General features: G+C 38.2%; 3 protein-coding genes across 3 annotated transcripts; 1 reads left to right on the top strand and 2 right to left on the bottom strand.

Moving 5' to 3' along the window:
• Positions 1–406: 406 nt before the first annotated feature.
• On the bottom strand, positions 407–2,048 carry LOC116146805. The gene has a single exon (XM_031432254.1). It carries the CDS (start codon positions 1,857–1,859, stop codon positions 678–680), a length of 1,182 nt encoding a protein of 393 aa, XP_031288114.1. The 5' UTR covers positions 1,860–2,048; the 3' UTR covers positions 407–677.
• A 1,807-nt stretch (positions 2,049–3,855) lies between these two features.
• LOC116146802 lies at positions 3,856–5,497 on the bottom strand. The gene has a single exon (XM_031432251.1). It carries the CDS (start codon positions 5,306–5,308, stop codon positions 4,127–4,129), a length of 1,182 nt encoding a protein of 393 aa, XP_031288111.1. The 5' UTR covers positions 5,309–5,497; the 3' UTR covers positions 3,856–4,126.
• Positions 5,498–6,747: 1,250 nt separating this feature from the next.
• On the top strand, positions 6,748–7,625 carry LOC116146799 (ribosomal protein S14, mitochondrial-like). The gene is made up of 2 exons (XM_031432245.1): positions 6,748–6,876; positions 6,978–7,625. Exons 1-2 carry the CDS (start codon positions 6,821–6,823, stop codon positions 7,294–7,296), a joined length of 375 nt encoding a protein of 124 aa, XP_031288105.1. The 5' UTR covers positions 6,748–6,820; the 3' UTR covers positions 7,297–7,625.
• The last annotated feature ends 8,924 nt before the right edge of the window (positions 7,626–16,549 follow it).

Here is a 16,549-nt window from a genome sequence, read left to right as displayed (position 1 = left end):
ATCAACACTAATTGTGTCATCAGATTTATGCCCTCACTTTGGTAAATGATGTGTGAGAACGGTCATGATGATTTATTTTGCTGACTTAAAAGGGGCATCAAAACATCCTTTTAACCATTCCCACAAACCAATCATGGAGCAATTCAACCTCTTTAATATAAAGCTAAAAGGAAAATGTATTCGGCAACCAAATAAAAACAAGAAAACAAAATTTGAGATAGGTTCTTACAGAAACCATAAACAAAAAGGCTCCAATATACTGAAGAGTAAAAGGCAAGTGATAATCCTAAAAACAAATCATTGCACGCCAAATAAAAGCATGGTATGAACCAGAGTCATAGATTTTCCTAACCTTATCTCAAAGGATAAAGACATCTTTAGATTCTTTACACATACGCATATACCGTAAATTAACCGGCGGTCGGAAACTACATTATAAAAAGAAGATTAAGATAAAATATAAGCAAATGGAAGATCAAATAACCCATCCATTTCATCAGCTCAAGAAGCAAAATCACTAAACAGTGATTCTAACATAGCCTCTCTGCTGGACAAAAACATTAAGAAATCTTAAAAAAATACAGGAGATACAGAAACATTGTATCAAAATCATAATTTAATAATACGAGAAGCCAAAATCTATGTACAAAAGATAAAAAGTCTATCCCGTAGCATTACTACCTGGATGAGACCGGGTTGAGGGTCTTGGCCAGTCCATTGAGCGCACCATATCCTTTTGAACTAAACCCTAAGCAACCAAACAGCCCTTGCCTGTACGGCAAGTAAGTCCTCTTCTTCAACTCCTCAGCTTGAGCTCTCTTCGCCGTGTAATGTAACTCGTGTGGAGATGGCGGGACTCTGCGTTTGGCTACCCCATTAGCCAGTTTTCCTTTAACCGTTTTCCTAGTGGAGCCTTTCTCATTTCGCTTCTGTTTCTGCTTTTGCTTTTGCTTCTCTTGCACTTCAACACTACTACTAATATGAGGAAGAGGGTTCTCTTCTTTAGAAAGAGTTAAAGACGAAGAAGCGAGTTTCCTATCCTTCGGAGAGAAAGAAACGGAGGACCAGAACTTTTCCTTTCCATTTCCTCTTCCTTCACTTTTGCTTCTATACAAAAGGTCTTTCAAAAATATCCATTTCTTCGAGTTCCTACCGGAAGATGAAGATCTTGAAGAAGAAGCAGAACATGACGGTGTCGTTTCACTTGAAACAGCTTCAGTCTCTTTTCTCTCCACATACTCTTGCAACTCTATAATGTTTTCACTGATATCTCTGTCACCGTTAATATCCTCTTCGTGCCACTGATACTCTTGATTTCTTAACGGCGACAGAGATCTGGCCTTCCTGTGGAGAGATCTACTACGAAGCTTAAGATCTCTCCCTCTTTTCACCGACTCTTCCGCGTCTTTATCATCCATTTCGTCTTCTTCAACGTCCAGATCTATAAGAGGAGCCAAGATCTGAGGTCTCTGCAAGTGAGACGAAAGCTTCATGGGCCTAATCTGACCGTTCAAAAACAGCTCATCAGCTGAGCTCATTGATCCAGCGGCTACAAAACCATTGCTCGAAAACCGAGAAGAAAACTCAAACTCGAAGTCGGACTGAGTCGATAAGAAGGATGACTCGGAGGGATGACGCGAAGCTGAAGAAGCCGAAGATAGGACAAAATGCATGGGACTAGCCGGTGCACTGAAGAAGTAGCCAGTAGTGACGGGTCCACGGCCGGGACTTGAAGGAGCACTAACGTAAGGCGTGGAGCATGTTGAGTCCAAGTCTTCACTGAAACGCGGCGTTTCAATGGAGTCATTGCTGAGTTCCGGTTGGTAACTGTTAGGGTTGGGATTGGGAAGAAGTACCATTATGGGAGAAGACGATTGACAGGAAAATGAGTGGGAAAATGGGGGCGGTTGGCGTGGGGTGAGAGAAGCTACTAGTGGCTTGTGCGACAAGCAATTATCGTGCAGAGAGAGCGCTCTGAGCGAGGAGAATGCATGTGCATATGTGCATGTGATCTCAATTCTTACTTTCTTATCTCTCACCCGCTTATATGCTCGTACTCTGTTGTATCAAATTTTAGAATAGAATAATGTTTTGTTTCTTTTATAACGTCAATCACTTTGTCCTCTTTTTACCCATTTCTTCTCCAATTACTATTTTCTCCCTCCTGAATTTATTTCTGTGATTTTAGTTTTACTATTATACCCATTCGTCGGAGTTGATGCTAACACGCGCTTTTTTCAATAATCACAGCCTTCTTCTTATAAGTTAAATGGGTAATTTGCTTCACCTGAGGTTTAGTGGATAACAGTCAAACCTCTCAATTTTAGAAAACTCCACTAACATCCCCAACTTGATCTTCCATTAATTATTAATATAAGTTAACTTTCACCATCCAACAAACTTACCCTTATTGGTAACGAAGATATTATTATGAGATTGTTTATTTGATAGCTTTATTAATTTATTTACACAAATTTATATGAATTATTAAAAATAAAGTCCTAGAATTATAACCCACAAAAATCAAAATCAAATAGTGAGGATGTGAGGACAAGAGGTCAGTTTGTGATTTGGAAGACAACCAAGTGGTAAAGGCTGAGTGGCTAACCAATGAGCATATAGCCCGTGCAAACTAGTCTGGCTCATCTAGGCACCCACCAGTGTGCCTGTGTTGTCCTCACCCTGTCACCCATCAGTTTCGTATTTATTACTGTCAAATTAATTTAAAGCTTACACTAGGACTTGGGGTAGGGGATAAGAAACTAAAGTAACCAGAAGAGTGCAATTATAGCTGCAAAAATCAGTGCTGCGTGTTGGACTTTTGGGCGCAAAAAGATGCAGTGGGGGACCTTCCCTGATCGTAGGCCCATTAATGATTTTACTCTTAACATCTCTCAAACTTGTGGAAACAAACTTTCATGGCAATATTGTCTAATCTAATACTAATCTTTCCAAACCTAACAAACAAATAAGCCATATATACCTACCATTACCAAAGCAAGCTTTAATCCTCTCGCCAATTCCAAATATATAGAAATTAATACACATGACTAAATGCCAAATGTCATGACAGTCCAACGCACCAAATACAATGCTAGACCGTTTTTCTTTGTTTCCAAACAAACTAAAACAATTACAGATCAAATTCACATTTCGAAGAAATCTAATGGGCTAATGGTCCTATAATCATACACCGAGTCCATTCATAGAAAAAGAAATTAGTATTAAGAAACGCCCAAAAAGGTCACATAGAAATCCTTTCAAGGTGTCAGATCTATACCTAACAGGACACAAGTCACCCATGTGGGTAATCAGGTTGAACAATCCAAATTTAGCATGGATAATACTCGACACTTACAGCTCACCTAACAAAAGCAAACCCATGTGTGCGTCAGCTAATTTCTAGCAATTGAAGACGGGGAGATTCAATTACAAAAGTTTTCATATCAATCAACACTAATTGTGTCATCAGATTTATGCCCTCACTTTGGTAAATGATGTGTGAGAACGGTCATGATGATTTATTTTGCTGACTTAAAAGGGGCATCAAAACATCCTTTTAACCATTCCCACAAACCAATCATGGAGCAATTCAACCTCTTTAATATAAAGCTAAAAGGAAAATGTATTCGGCAACCAAATAAAAACAAGAAAACAAAATTTGAGATAGGTTCTTACAGAAACCATAAACAAAAAGGCTCCAATATACTGAAGAGTAAAAGGCAAGTGATAATCCTAAAAACAAATCATTGCACGCCAAATAAAAGCATGGTATGAACCAGAGTCATAGATTTTCCTAACCTTATCTCAAAGGATAAAGACATCTTTAGATTCTTTACACATACGCATATACCGTAAATTAACCGGCGGTCGGAAACTACATTATAAAAAGAAGATTAAGATAAAATATAAGCAAATGGAAGATCAAATAACCCATCCATTTCATCAGCTCAAGAAGCAAAATCACTAAACAGTGATTCTAACATAGCCTCTCTGCTGGACAAAAACATTAAGAAATCTTAAAAAAATACAGGAGATACAGAAACATTGTATCAAAATCATAATTTAATAATACGAGAAGCCAAAATCTATGTACAAAAGATAAAAAGTCTATCCCGTAGCATTACTACCTGGATGAGACCGGGTTGAGGGTCTTGGCCAGTCCATTGAGCGCACCATATCCTTTTGAACTAAACCCTAAGCAACCAAACAGCCCTTGCCTGTACGGCAAGTAAGTCCTCTTCTTCAACTCCTCAGCTTGAGCTCTCTTCGCCGTGTAATGTAACTCGTGTGGAGATGGCGGGACTCTGCGTTTGGCTACCCCATTAGCCAGTTTTCCTTTAACCGTTTTCCTAGTGGAGCCTTTCTCATTTCGCTTCTGTTTCTGCTTTTGCTTTTGCTTCTCTTGCACTTCAACACTACTACTAATATGAGGAAGAGGGTTCTCTTCTTTAGAAAGAGTTAAAGACGAAGAAGCGAGTTTCCTATCCTTCGGAGAGAAAGAAACGGAGGACCAGAACTTTTCCTTTCCATTTCCTCTTCCTTCACTTTTGCTTCTATACAAAAGGTCTTTCAAAAATATCCATTTCTTCGAGTTCCTACCGGAAGATGAAGATCTTGAAGAAGAAGCAGAACATGACGGTGTCGTTTCACTTGAAACAGCTTCAGTCTCTTTTCTCTCCACATACTCTTGCAACTCTATAATGTTTTCACTGATATCTCTGTCACCGTTAATATCCTCTTCGTGCCACTGATACTCTTGATTTCTTAACGGCGACAGAGATCTGGCCTTCCTGTGGAGAGATCTACTACGAAGCTTAAGATCTCTCCCTCTTTTCACCGACTCTTCCGCGTCTTTATCATCCATTTCGTCTTCTTCAACGTCCAGATCTATAAGAGGAGCCAAGATCTGAGGTCTCTGCAAGTGAGACGAAAGCTTCATGGGCCTAATCTGACCGTTCAAAAACAGCTCATCAGCTGAGCTCATTGATCCAGCGGCTACAAAACCATTGCTCGAAAACCGAGAAGAAAACTCAAACTCGAAGTCGGACTGAGTCGATAAGAAGGATGACTCGGAGGGATGACGCGAAGCTGAAGAAGCCGAAGATAGGACAAAATGCATGGGACTAGCCGGTGCACTGAAGAAGTAGCCAGTAGTGACGGGTCCACGGCCGGGACTTGAAGGAGCACTAACGTAAGGCGTGGAGCATGTTGAGTCCAAGTCTTCACTGAAACGCGGCGTTTCAATGGAGTCATTGCTGAGTTCCGGTTGGTAACTGTTAGGGTTGGGATTGGGAAGAAGTACCATTATGGGAGAAGACGATTGACAGGAAAATGAGTGGGAAAATGGGGGCGGTTGGCGTGGGGTGAGAGAAGCTACTAGTGGCTTGTGCGACAAGCAATTATCGTGCAGAGAGAGCGCTCTGAGCGAGGAGAATGCATGTGCATATGTGCATGTGATCTCAATTCTTACTTTCTTATCTCTCACCCGCTTATATGCTCGTACTCTGTTGTATCAAATTTTAGAATAGAATAATGTTTTGTTTCTTTTATAACGTCAATCACTTTGTCCTCTTTTTACCCATTTCTTCTCCAATTACTATTTTCTCCCTCCTGAATTTATTTCTGTGATTTTAGTTTTACTATTATACCCATTCGTCGGAGTTGATGCTAACACGCGCTTTTTTCAATAATCACAGCCTTCTTCTTATAAGTTAAATGGGTAATTTGCTTCACCTGAGGTTTAGTGGATAACAGTCAAACCTCTCAATTTTAGAAAACTCCACTAACATCCCCAACTTGATCTTCCATTAATTATTAATATAAGTTAACTTTCACCATCCAACAAACTTACCCTTATTGGTAACGAAGATATTATTATTAGATTGTTTATTTGATAGCTTTATTAATTTATTTACACAAATTTATATGAATTATTAAAAATAAAGTCCTAGAATTATAACCCACAAAAATCAAAATCAAATAGTGAAGATGTAAGGACAAAAGGTCAGTTTGTGATTTGGAAGACAACCAAGTGGTAAAGGCTACGTGGCTAACCAATGAGCATATAGCCAGTGCAAACTAGTCTCGCTCATCTAGGCACCAACCAGTGTGCCTCTGTTGTCCTCACCCTGTCACCCATCAGTTTTCAATCTGTATTTTGAATTTTTTATTTTTGCTTATTTGGGATGAAGAAAGAAGCAAGATGCCAGATTCATTGTTTAATTGTAAATGACATGTGTATCCCTCAAATGTTAAAGTTAAAGATTACTGATGTTTGGAGTAAAAATGTTAATTTTCAAAACTCGGGGGGGTTCGACCATTTCAAACTAAACCTCGTATATTCTCTTATATATGAATGTAATTAACAGTAGGAAATGGGTAACCCATATTTTTTTAATTGATTAAATATGAGGGAAGTTAGTAGGATAACTTTATGACATGAATATAAACAAAAAGAAGAGGGTTGAGAGAAGGAAGTGTGGATAATTTGGTAAAATAAAGGACAGCCATTGCATGTGATGTCTCCAGTGATCAGACTCATCAACCCATCTGCGCAATACTCCAGTGAAGACGTGGCGGCACGTGCCTGGTTTCACTTCCCACTTCGATTATTATAGTTTCCCATCTTCAATTTTTTTATTAAAAGCCCAGGCCTTTCTTATTGGGTTTGGGCCAGCAGCACCACCCTGGGCTTTTTTATCGGTCTATTACATTCGGTCATCTAAATTAGGTTAATCTTTTATTTTTTCAGAAATCTCAAAACCCTCGTTCTCTCTTCGTCTCTCTCAAAACAAAATAGAAGAATCTGTTCGCATCCATGGCTCTCGCCCGCCAAAAAATCTTCAGCATCACTTCTCAGTGCATGAGCTTCTGGTAATTTCTTGATTTTTCTGTATTTGTTTCCTTATATATATATATATATATATATATTTTTTTTTTTTAATAGGAAAAAGTTCGTTTGCTTTTGAATTCAGGAGGACAATCTGTACGGTCGGGGATAAGCGAAATATAGAGGATCACAAACGCAGATTGCTTTCTGCTAAATATGAAGTGAAGCGAAAGCTTTACAAATCTCTTCAGAGAGATACCGATCTTCCTTCTGAGATCCGAGAGAAATATCTCTGCAAGTTATCTCGGTTGCCGAGAAACAGTTCCTTCACACGAGTAAGAAACCGATGTATTTTTACTGGTCGACCTCGTGGCGTGTACCTGAAATTTCGAATGTCTCGTATTGTTTTTCGTACTAAAGCAAATCAAGGTCTTTTGCCGTGCGTCAAGAAGGCATCTTGGTAGACTTAGCTTTGCAGCTTATTCACAAGCAAGGTAGAATCCTTTTATGGCTGGCTTATGCTTTGAAAGATCTGATTCAATAATCTCAAATGGGCCTTTTATGGTGTTTTCTTAGGCCTTTGATACTTTTGATTTTATTGTCTATTTTGGCTCTGCTAACGTTTGTTGCTTCATAATGCCCATTAGCATTGTATCACATACTAAAATTTTTACTCAGAGCTGAGAATTTCTTAGCCTGTTTATCTTTCAAGTGTAGCCTTTTTTAAGGTATATGGTACATTAATTGTGAGTAGAAGTAATATTTGAAAAATGAAGATTGAAGTTAGGACCAATTTCATTTGTTGATAATAAGTTATATTGTTGATCGCAATCCTCTTCATTTTACATTTGTCCTCACTTAATGATACTAAGTCTCTTTTTTCCTGTACATCTTGTCTCGGTGACTTTACCAACATCATCTGCCATCTCAACGTTATCAGCTATCTTTCTTAAGGTTGTGAAAATTGCTCCTGCTTGGGAACACAATTATCATCCGATTCCTTGTATGGAATCACTTTAGCAACAGATCTTGCCTGTCTAATACTTTTATTATTGTCAGAGTTGAAGTTGTTTGATGACTTTTTACTGCAATGAGTTCTGTATGCATCTGTATAGTTCCAAATTTTTACCATTATTTTGTGCTTGCTTTGGCTGGCTCAACTTTGATTTTGTTCTACTTTTCCCAAGCACACATACTTGCTCTCCCATGAAAATGTGGTGGGTTCAACTTTGACACAGATACTTACTCTGCTATGAAAATGTGGTGAGTTCAAACACAAAATTTTGCCTACCAGTACATGTAATGTATTTATTTCCTCAAATATCATAGACATTGCTGGCAATAGAGTTAAGTGGATATCTAAGTGAAGAAACAAATATGATCAGAATCTAGTGAGTAAATTTTAGGCCTTCTCAAAATCTTACTTGAGCTCTTCTTTTGAACCGATTCTAATGAAATTTAATATAATCATTTCGATTTCCAGTGTTGGAGGTGTAAGAATTTTTTGTTTATGGCTTTAGACAACTTCTCTTCTTGTACCTTTTGCCTTTAATATTTTTGTGCGGAATTAAAAAATCATCCAAATATTACAAAATGTTCATCAAGCAACTAGCATGGAAACTCTAAAACTTTGAGTTCCATGGTACTTGATAAATTTATGTTATTTTCCATTGTGAACAAATAGGGAAAAAGTATTTACTGGAATTTGACACAACATTATAATTTCTTCTTTATTGAGAGAATTTCGGGTAGGCAGTTTGGTGAAAAGTATGTAATAGATTAATTTCTTTATTCTGTCATTATTAGCTGAGTAAACGACATGTTGCCACCTAAGATTTAGCAAAACCCAGGTTGATACCCTTGGTTGTGTTTATTCCATATTCCACCCTTAATAGATGTCATTAGTTATGGTGGAACACAAGAGAAGAGGGTGCTTTTACCAAAGTACCCCGACCTCCTTCTTCTTCATCCCCTTCTTTTCTCCATTTTTGCCAAACCAAGCGTCGGCTTAGGCTCATTCTAGCTGATTCGGCAACACCAAAACACCCTCGACACTTCCATTAGATTCCCCACATCACCCATTACAAACTCCTAACTTTCCTTGCCATTGCACCCTCAAATCGCCAACCGATGGCTACTGTTCCTTTGCGTGTTTTCCAGTCATTCAGGCCAAATTTGGTCGATTTTAACATGAAACCACATTGACACTATCATCGATTCACCACTCACCCATTACAAAACCCCTAACTTTCCTCCCTAGGGCACCTTGAAATTGCCGTCGACGACCACTATCCCTTGGCGCATTTTCCCTCTTTTAGGCCAGATTTCTGTGATTTTGACATAGAAACCACCATTTACAATACCATCATTCACCACATCACCCATTACAAAATTCCTAACTTTCCTTCTTTGATGCACTTCAAATCGTCGTCGACGACCACTTCCCTTTGTGCGTTTTCCTTCTTTAGGCTAGATTTTGGTCATTGTTGGCCGAAACCACCACTACTGTACCCATCAAATTCCCTCATCTGACTACAAAACCCCTACCTTCCTTCCCAGTGCACCCTCAAATTGTTGGTGGGTCTTTTAGCACTTGGCATGCACCTGAGAGGGGGAGAGCTGGGAATGGTTGGGGATGATGGAAACCCAGAAAAACACCCACAATTAGTCGAAAAAAAACAACACCAACACTTCAATAGCAAACCAACACTAAACTACAAAAATTAGCCTCCAAAAAGCTCCAACCTAGCAAATCGCAAAAAAACAATGGCAAGAGGCAGCGTTTTCATGCCTGAGGATTAGAGGGAAACTAGTTGCAGGGTTTGAGGGGTTTATAGAGCAGAGTTTGGCGGTTAGAGGGTGGTGGAAGATTTGATTTTGGTTGTTGGATTCAACGGAATCTGACTTGGAAAGAGAGGCAATCGATAAAAAAATGGTTGGTGAGGGCGAAATGGTGGCATCTGTCAAATTCAAGGTGGGAAAGGGTTGGATTTGTAAAAATGAGTTGATTTTGGCTTGTTTTCGGTGATAAAATCGATTAGGATTGACCCAACTGGCTAACCGGCGCGCCGACACTTCCACTAAAAACGGCTAATTTGGTAGAAAGAGAGGGTGGTGTTTGAGAGGAATTTTTGTTGTGGTGGGTTATTTTGTATTTTCATTTCTATTTTAGATTTAATGCAATTGAAATGACCTTTTTACCCTATATCGTTATATTAATGGTTTCAGTTGATTAAGGGTGGAATCTGGAAGAAAGGAACCAGAGATATTAACTTGACATTTCGCTAACTCGGGTGGAACATATCTTTACTCTTATTATATCTTTTGAATCTTAATAGCTGAATAAGAATACGGTGGAGGAATGTGAATGATGCCTCACATGGGATATGCTCAGCTCTTGCCTCTGTCTTTACCTCATCTGACTTGAAATGTGGAATGCACCTTAGCTTGAGCTGCGGTTTCTTCTATATCCATCGCATCTGCCCATTACAGTGCATTCACTGAGCTGAGCAGGCACGGGATAATACCTTCTCGACTAGCCTATGCAACAATTTAAATATTCTAAATGGTTGTATTATTTTGTTTGAGCTGAAAACTATAAAATTTGAATTAATACAATCATACATAATGCATTCTTCTTTCAAAAATAGGAGAACGACATTTTCTCACCCAAGGTTTGGTGAGACAATACTTTCCCACCTTCGTTAGGTTGTTAGTGTTTTCTATCGATATTTAATTAAAGACGAAAATACCTTTAATATTAAAGAGAGAGAGAGAGAGAAGAGAGAGGAGAAGAGAGAGAAGTTTTATTATACATAATAAAAGTAGAAGTGAGCTAGTTGGGATGGGATTACTGGAGGTCAAACCCAAATCGACAGTGTAACAACTACTTTCTTTCTACCAATTCATAATATCGATTAATAAAAGATAGCATATTTATCAAAACAAGTTGGGCCCAAAAATTTCCTTTACTTTAAAACATTCGTTACAAAACAAAACATCATATGTACAAGGACTTTCGAAACAAAACAAACAAGGACAGTGCAGCCAAATCTCCCCGCTTGCCGCGTCCATCCGACCAAGTCCTCACCTATTTCCTGTACAACAAAGAAAACAACGGAGTGAGCACAAAGATGCCCAGTAAGTAAACATTCTCTTACGCTATCATCCCCGTGCATTACTCATCAATTCTCTTTGTATTCTTATCAAAATTCTAATTCACTTCTCATTTTTTCTTCTTTCTTTTCTTCTATTCTGTTCTTTTTTCTCACTCATACCGCCTTCCTCATGGCGAAACCGCTCTCTCTCTCATAGCGTTTACGTGTATCCCGCTCTCTCATGGCGAGTCCGTCTTTCTCATAACGGATCACATGCATTCCGCTCTCTCATGGCGAGATCGCTCCTTATCATAGCGATTTACAAGCACTCCGCTCTCTCATGGCGGAGACCGTTCTTTCTCATAACGGTTTACATGAGGAAACTCTATACTTACGAGTTCCCATCGCACAACCTAGTTTCTTTTCTTTTCTAAGCACTTAGAATCATTTTATCTTCCAGTGCTAGTTCTTTCTTTCTCTTTACTCTAAGAGAATTTGTTCTTTTCTTATTCTCTATTCATAGAGTATTTCTTTCTCATTTCTCATTTTCTTTCTTATGTAATTATTCAATTAAACATATGCATATGGATGACTCATGCATAAAATCTTCCTTATATGCATTCATGACATGCAAATATGCTACGTTGCATAAGTAAGGTTCTAATTCTACTTATGCTTCTTTTAGGCATTTCATCAAACAATATGTGTGCATCATAAACTCTATTCTAACTTTAATCTAATTCTTTCTTAACCATCCAAAATTGGAGTTCAACTCCTTTAAATCATCACACATCCTGCAAAGAAAACACACTTCAAAATTCCTCTCAATTACTTCTAATTCTACCCATACTTCTACCACAATTTCACAACACAATCCACCCTCCTCATGGTGGAAAATCCTTCATGTAACAACATTGAACCCTCATGAATTCATCAACTCATTTCACATAACATTCAAGCATTAATCATAGATCTAAAACTCTCTCCCATCATTCAATCAAGTAAATCACAACTTAGATGAATTACTTACCTTGGATACAGTAGAACCCACTTAAACTCTCCACTCTTGATGCTTAACACTTTCTCTTAACCTTCAATCAAAACTTAATAAGGATCCCATTCTTTCAACAAATGAAAATTTGCTTCTAGGATAGAGATCTTACCTTTAGTACTTAGGATCATTTGTAACAAATTCTAGTCAAAAGCTCTTCAAGAATCCTTGGAATCTTGGATGAAAAATTGAGAGATAGGATGAAAAGGCGGTGGTGAGAAAACAAAATGAAGGGTTTCTAAAGCTAACCCTTAATATCACATATTTTTCTCCACTCTTTCCCAAAATCCCTTACCCTCTTTGAAATTCCATTTAAGACCTTTCATTCTTTACAAACACAACCCCACTCAAACTATTCTCCATGAATTTTCCTTACAATTCACTCCCCCTTTTCCTGCTAAAAAGGGGTAAATGGTCATTGAGTCTCAAAAGAAAGAAATCTCAAAAACTCAAGGGAAACATTCAGCTGAGTCTTCGCCGCGGCGAAGCTATTTTCTTCGCCTCCCGAAAACTCACAGAGCCACCCGGGTTGAAGCACTCCCTCTTCGCCGCGGCGACAAAATCCTTCGCCCGGCGAAGATATAACCCTAAAATTTTGCTAAATCATACTAACCTTCAAGGAAAACACTCAACCAAACCAATACACCTTTTCATCCAGGATAACCAAACAACAACAACAACATACAGGCTTAACTAAGGATAACTCGATAAACACTCGAACCATTCATCAAATCTTAACTACGTACCTCAAGTGGGGTGTTACAGACAGGGTCGGACCACCCTCGCTTTTGTGTCAGACCAATACTGAGCCACTGCTTTTAGTTCTTACCAACAACCAAACCCACTTTTGTGGCTCACAATTTTTTTTTTTTTTTTTTTTTTAGGAGACGGAGAATCGTCGGCGCTTAAAATTCGAGCCTTTATTTTAGAATTAAAATAGGAAGTTTGTGTTAAGAGTCTTAAGGAAGGAGAGAGTGATAGTCCACTTTGAGAGTTGTTCTTTGTTCTTGAGTCTTGACTGCCTTTTTTTTAATTTATCTCTTTAAAATTATTATTTTAAATTGCAGGTCACTGTACTTTTTTTTTATTTTTAGTTTCTCTCTCTTTCGTTAACCGAAGAGACTAAGGATTAAGAGAGAGAGAGAGAGAGAGAGAGAGAGAGAGAGAGTAGGTAGAGAGAAACAGAGAAAAGAAGAGAACGAAGCAAAAGATAGCACATAGCTTGGTCAGCAATAAGTTTTTTTCAAGGAAGAAGAAGAAATTTAGGAGATAAATAAATAACAGAAAGGGGAAAAAAAAACTTATGATTCAGGTAAGAGTTTTTAGTTCTGTTTTCGAAGAGAAAGGAACCGAGAGTCTTTAATTGTATGTGAAAAAAATGTGTTTTTGTCATTTGGGTGTTTTGTATTTTGTTAGATTTCATTTTCATTTTTTGTCAAATATACTTGAAAGATTGTACTCAAGTTGAGAGAATGAATGTGAGGAAGTTTATATTATGAGCCATCGTGGATCAGCGAAGTGTAGTAGCTGTTATTTTTATATTGTTGCTATTATTTGAGTCTACATTTGAGCAACTTGAGACCTTGAGTTGACCCAATGAGCGAGCTGCTCTACTTGAACTCAGATCCTCACTAGGGCTAAGAAGTACAGATTGGCCGATAAAATTTGACTGTTGCTTAGTATGGATTATGTGGAATGATATAATAAACTAATTCAAAAATAAACCATTTAAGGATATTTTTATCTTTTTAATTAAATATTAATAGAAAACACTAGCGAAAGATGAAAAAATGTCATTTTAAAACTTGATGGGTAGAAAAGGGTGGTTTCGCCAACCTTGGGTGTGAAAATGTTCTTCTCCCCATAAGCAGCTTGAGTTTTATCAGATCTTCCATGATAGATAGAATTGTCGACTAATGGATTAATGACTGGACGCAATCAGGTGAAAGTGAAACTTGTATAATTTTGGGGTTGACATCTTAGAAAATGCAATAATTGAGCAAGACCATTGTGGTGTGACCCCTAATGTCATCTCATGTGATTCCCATTTTGATAAAGGTAAAGCAATCTAGTCATCAACTTATTGACCCAATGTACAACGACTTTCTTTCTACCAGATTCATAATATCGATTAATAAAAGATAGCATATTTATCAAAACAAGTTGGGCCCAAAAATTTCCTTTACTTGTAACCACATTCGTTACAAAACAAAACATCATATGTACAAGGACTTTCGAAACAAAACAAAACAAGGGACAGTGCAGCCAAATCTCCCGCTTGCCGACGTCCATCCGACCAAGTCCTCACCTATTTCCTGTACAACAAAGAAAACAACGGATGGAGCACAAAGATGCCCAGTAAGTAAAACAGTCTCTTACGCTATCATCCCCGTGCATTACTCATCAATTCTCTTGTATCTTATCAAAATTCTAATTCAACTTCTCATTTTTCTTTCTTTCTTTTCTTTCTATTCTGTTCTTTTCCAATCTCATACCGCTCCCTCAGGCGGAAACCGCTCTCTCTCCATAGCGGTTTACGTGTATCCCGCTCTCTCATGGCGGAGTCCGGTTCTCATAAGGATCACATGCATTCCGCTCTCTCATGGCGGAGATCGCTCCTTATCATAGCGATTTACAAGCACTCCGCTCTCTCATGCGGGACCGTTCTTTCTCATAACGGTTTACATGAGGATAACTCTATACTTACGAGGTTCCCCATCGCACAACCAGTTTCTTTTCTTTTCTATAGCACTTAGAATCATTTTATCTTCCAGTGCTAGTTCTTTCTCTCTTTACTCTAAGAGAATTTGTTCTTTTTATTCTCTATTCATAGAGTATTTCTTTCTCATCTCATATTCTTTCTTATGTAATTTCAATAAACATATGCAATGGATGACTCATGCATAAAATTTCCTTATATGCATTCGACATGCAAATATGCTACGTGCATAAGGTAAGGTTCTAATTCTACTTATGCTTCTTTTAGGCATTTCATCAAACAATATGTGTGCATACATAAACTCTATTCTAACTTTAATCATAATTCTTTCTTAACCATCCAAAATTGGAGTTCAACTCCTTTAAATCATCACACATCCTGCAAAGAGAAACACACTTCCAAAATTCCTCTCAATTACTTCTAATTCTACCCATAATCTACCACAATTTCACAACACAATCCACCCTCCTCATGGTGGAAAATCCTTCATGTAACAACAGTTAACCCATTCATGAATCCACAACTCATTTCAACATAAACAATTCAAGCATAATCATAGATCTAAAACTCTCTAACATCATTAATCAAGTAAATCACAATAGATGAATTTACTTACTTGGATACAAGTAGAACCCACTTAAACTCTCCACTCTTGATGGCTTAACACTTTCTCTTAACCTTCAATACAAAAATTAATAAGGATCCATTCTTTCAACAATGAAAATTTGCTTCTAGAGTAAGAGATCTACCTTTAGTACTTAGGATCAATTTGTAACAAATTCTAGTCAAAAGCTCTTCAAGAATCCTTGGAATCTTGGATGAAAAATTGAGAGAAATAGGGATGAAAGAGGCGGTGGTGAGAAAACAAAATGAAGGGGTTTCTAAAGCTAACCCTTAATATCACATATTTTTCTCCACTCTTTCCCAAAATACCCTTACTCACTCTTTGAAATTCCATTTAAGACCTTTCATTCTTTACAAACACACCCCACTCAAACTATTTCCATGAATTTTCCTTACAATTCACTCCACTTTTCCTGCTAAAAAGGGGTAGAATGGTATGAGGCAAAAGAAAGAAATCTCAAAAACTCAAGGGAAACATTCAGCGAGTCTTCGCCGCGGCGAAGCTATTTTCTTCGCCTCGGCGAAAACTCACAGAGGCCCACCGGGTTGAAGCACTCCCTCTTCGCCGCGGCGACAAAACTCCTTCGCCCCCGCGAAGACTATAACCCTAAATTTTGCTAAATCATACTAACCTTCAAGGAAAAACACTCAACCCAACCAATACACCTTTTCATCAAGGAGAAACCAAACAACAACAACAACATACAGGCTTAACTAAGGATAACTCGATAAACACTCGAAACATCATCAAATCTTAACTACGTACCTCAGGGGGTGTTACAGACAGGGTCGGACCACCCTCGTTTGTGTCCGACAATACTGGCCACTGCTTTTAGTTCTTACCAACACCAAACCCACTTTTGTGGCTTCAAAACCTTGAAATTGCCGGTCGACGACCACTATCCCTTGGCGCATTTTCCCGTCTTTTAGGCCAGATTTCTGTTGATTTTGACATTAGAAACCACCATTTACAATACCATCAGATTCACCACATCACCCATTACAAAATTCCTAACTTTCCTTCTTTGATGCACCTTCAAATCGTCGGTCGACGACCACTGTCCCTTTGTGCGTTTTCCTGTCTTTTAGGCTAGATTTTGGTCGATTTTGGCACTGGAAACCACCACTAATAGTACCATCAAATTCCCCTCATCATTGACTACAAAACCCCTACCTTTCCTTTCCCAGTGCACCCTCAAATTGTTGGTGGGTCTTTTTAGCACTTG

The sequence above is a fragment of the Pistacia vera genome, unplaced genomic scaffold, assembly GCF_008641045.1.
Source record: "Pistacia vera cultivar Batoury unplaced genomic scaffold, PisVer_v2 Contig483, whole genome shotgun sequence".
In the NCBI taxonomy this organism is placed as follows: domain Eukaryota; kingdom Viridiplantae; phylum Streptophyta; class Magnoliopsida; order Sapindales; family Anacardiaceae; genus Pistacia; species Pistacia vera.
Note: the sequence above shows the minus strand (reverse complement) of the source record. Positions and strands in the feature narration are given on the sequence as shown.

What these genes read in the sequence shown, in the direction of transcription:
- LOC116146805 (XM_031432254.1), bottom strand. Translation starts at nt 1,859, where the DNA reads ATGGTACTTCTTCCCAATCCCAACCCTAACAGTTACCAACCGGAACTC.
- LOC116146799 (XM_031432245.1), top strand. Translation starts at nt 6,821, where the DNA reads ATGGCTCTCGCCCGCCAAAAAATCTTCAGCATCACTTCTCAGTGCATG. An exon ending in TCTCAGTGCATGAGCTTCTG is followed by an intron (nt 6,877 to 6,977) that starts GTAATTTCTTGA and finishes TTTTGAATTCAG; the next exon opens with GAGGACAATCTGTACGGTCG.
- LOC116146802 (XM_031432251.1), bottom strand. Translation starts at nt 5,308, where the DNA reads ATGGTACTTCTTCCCAATCCCAACCCTAACAGTTACCAACCGGAACTC.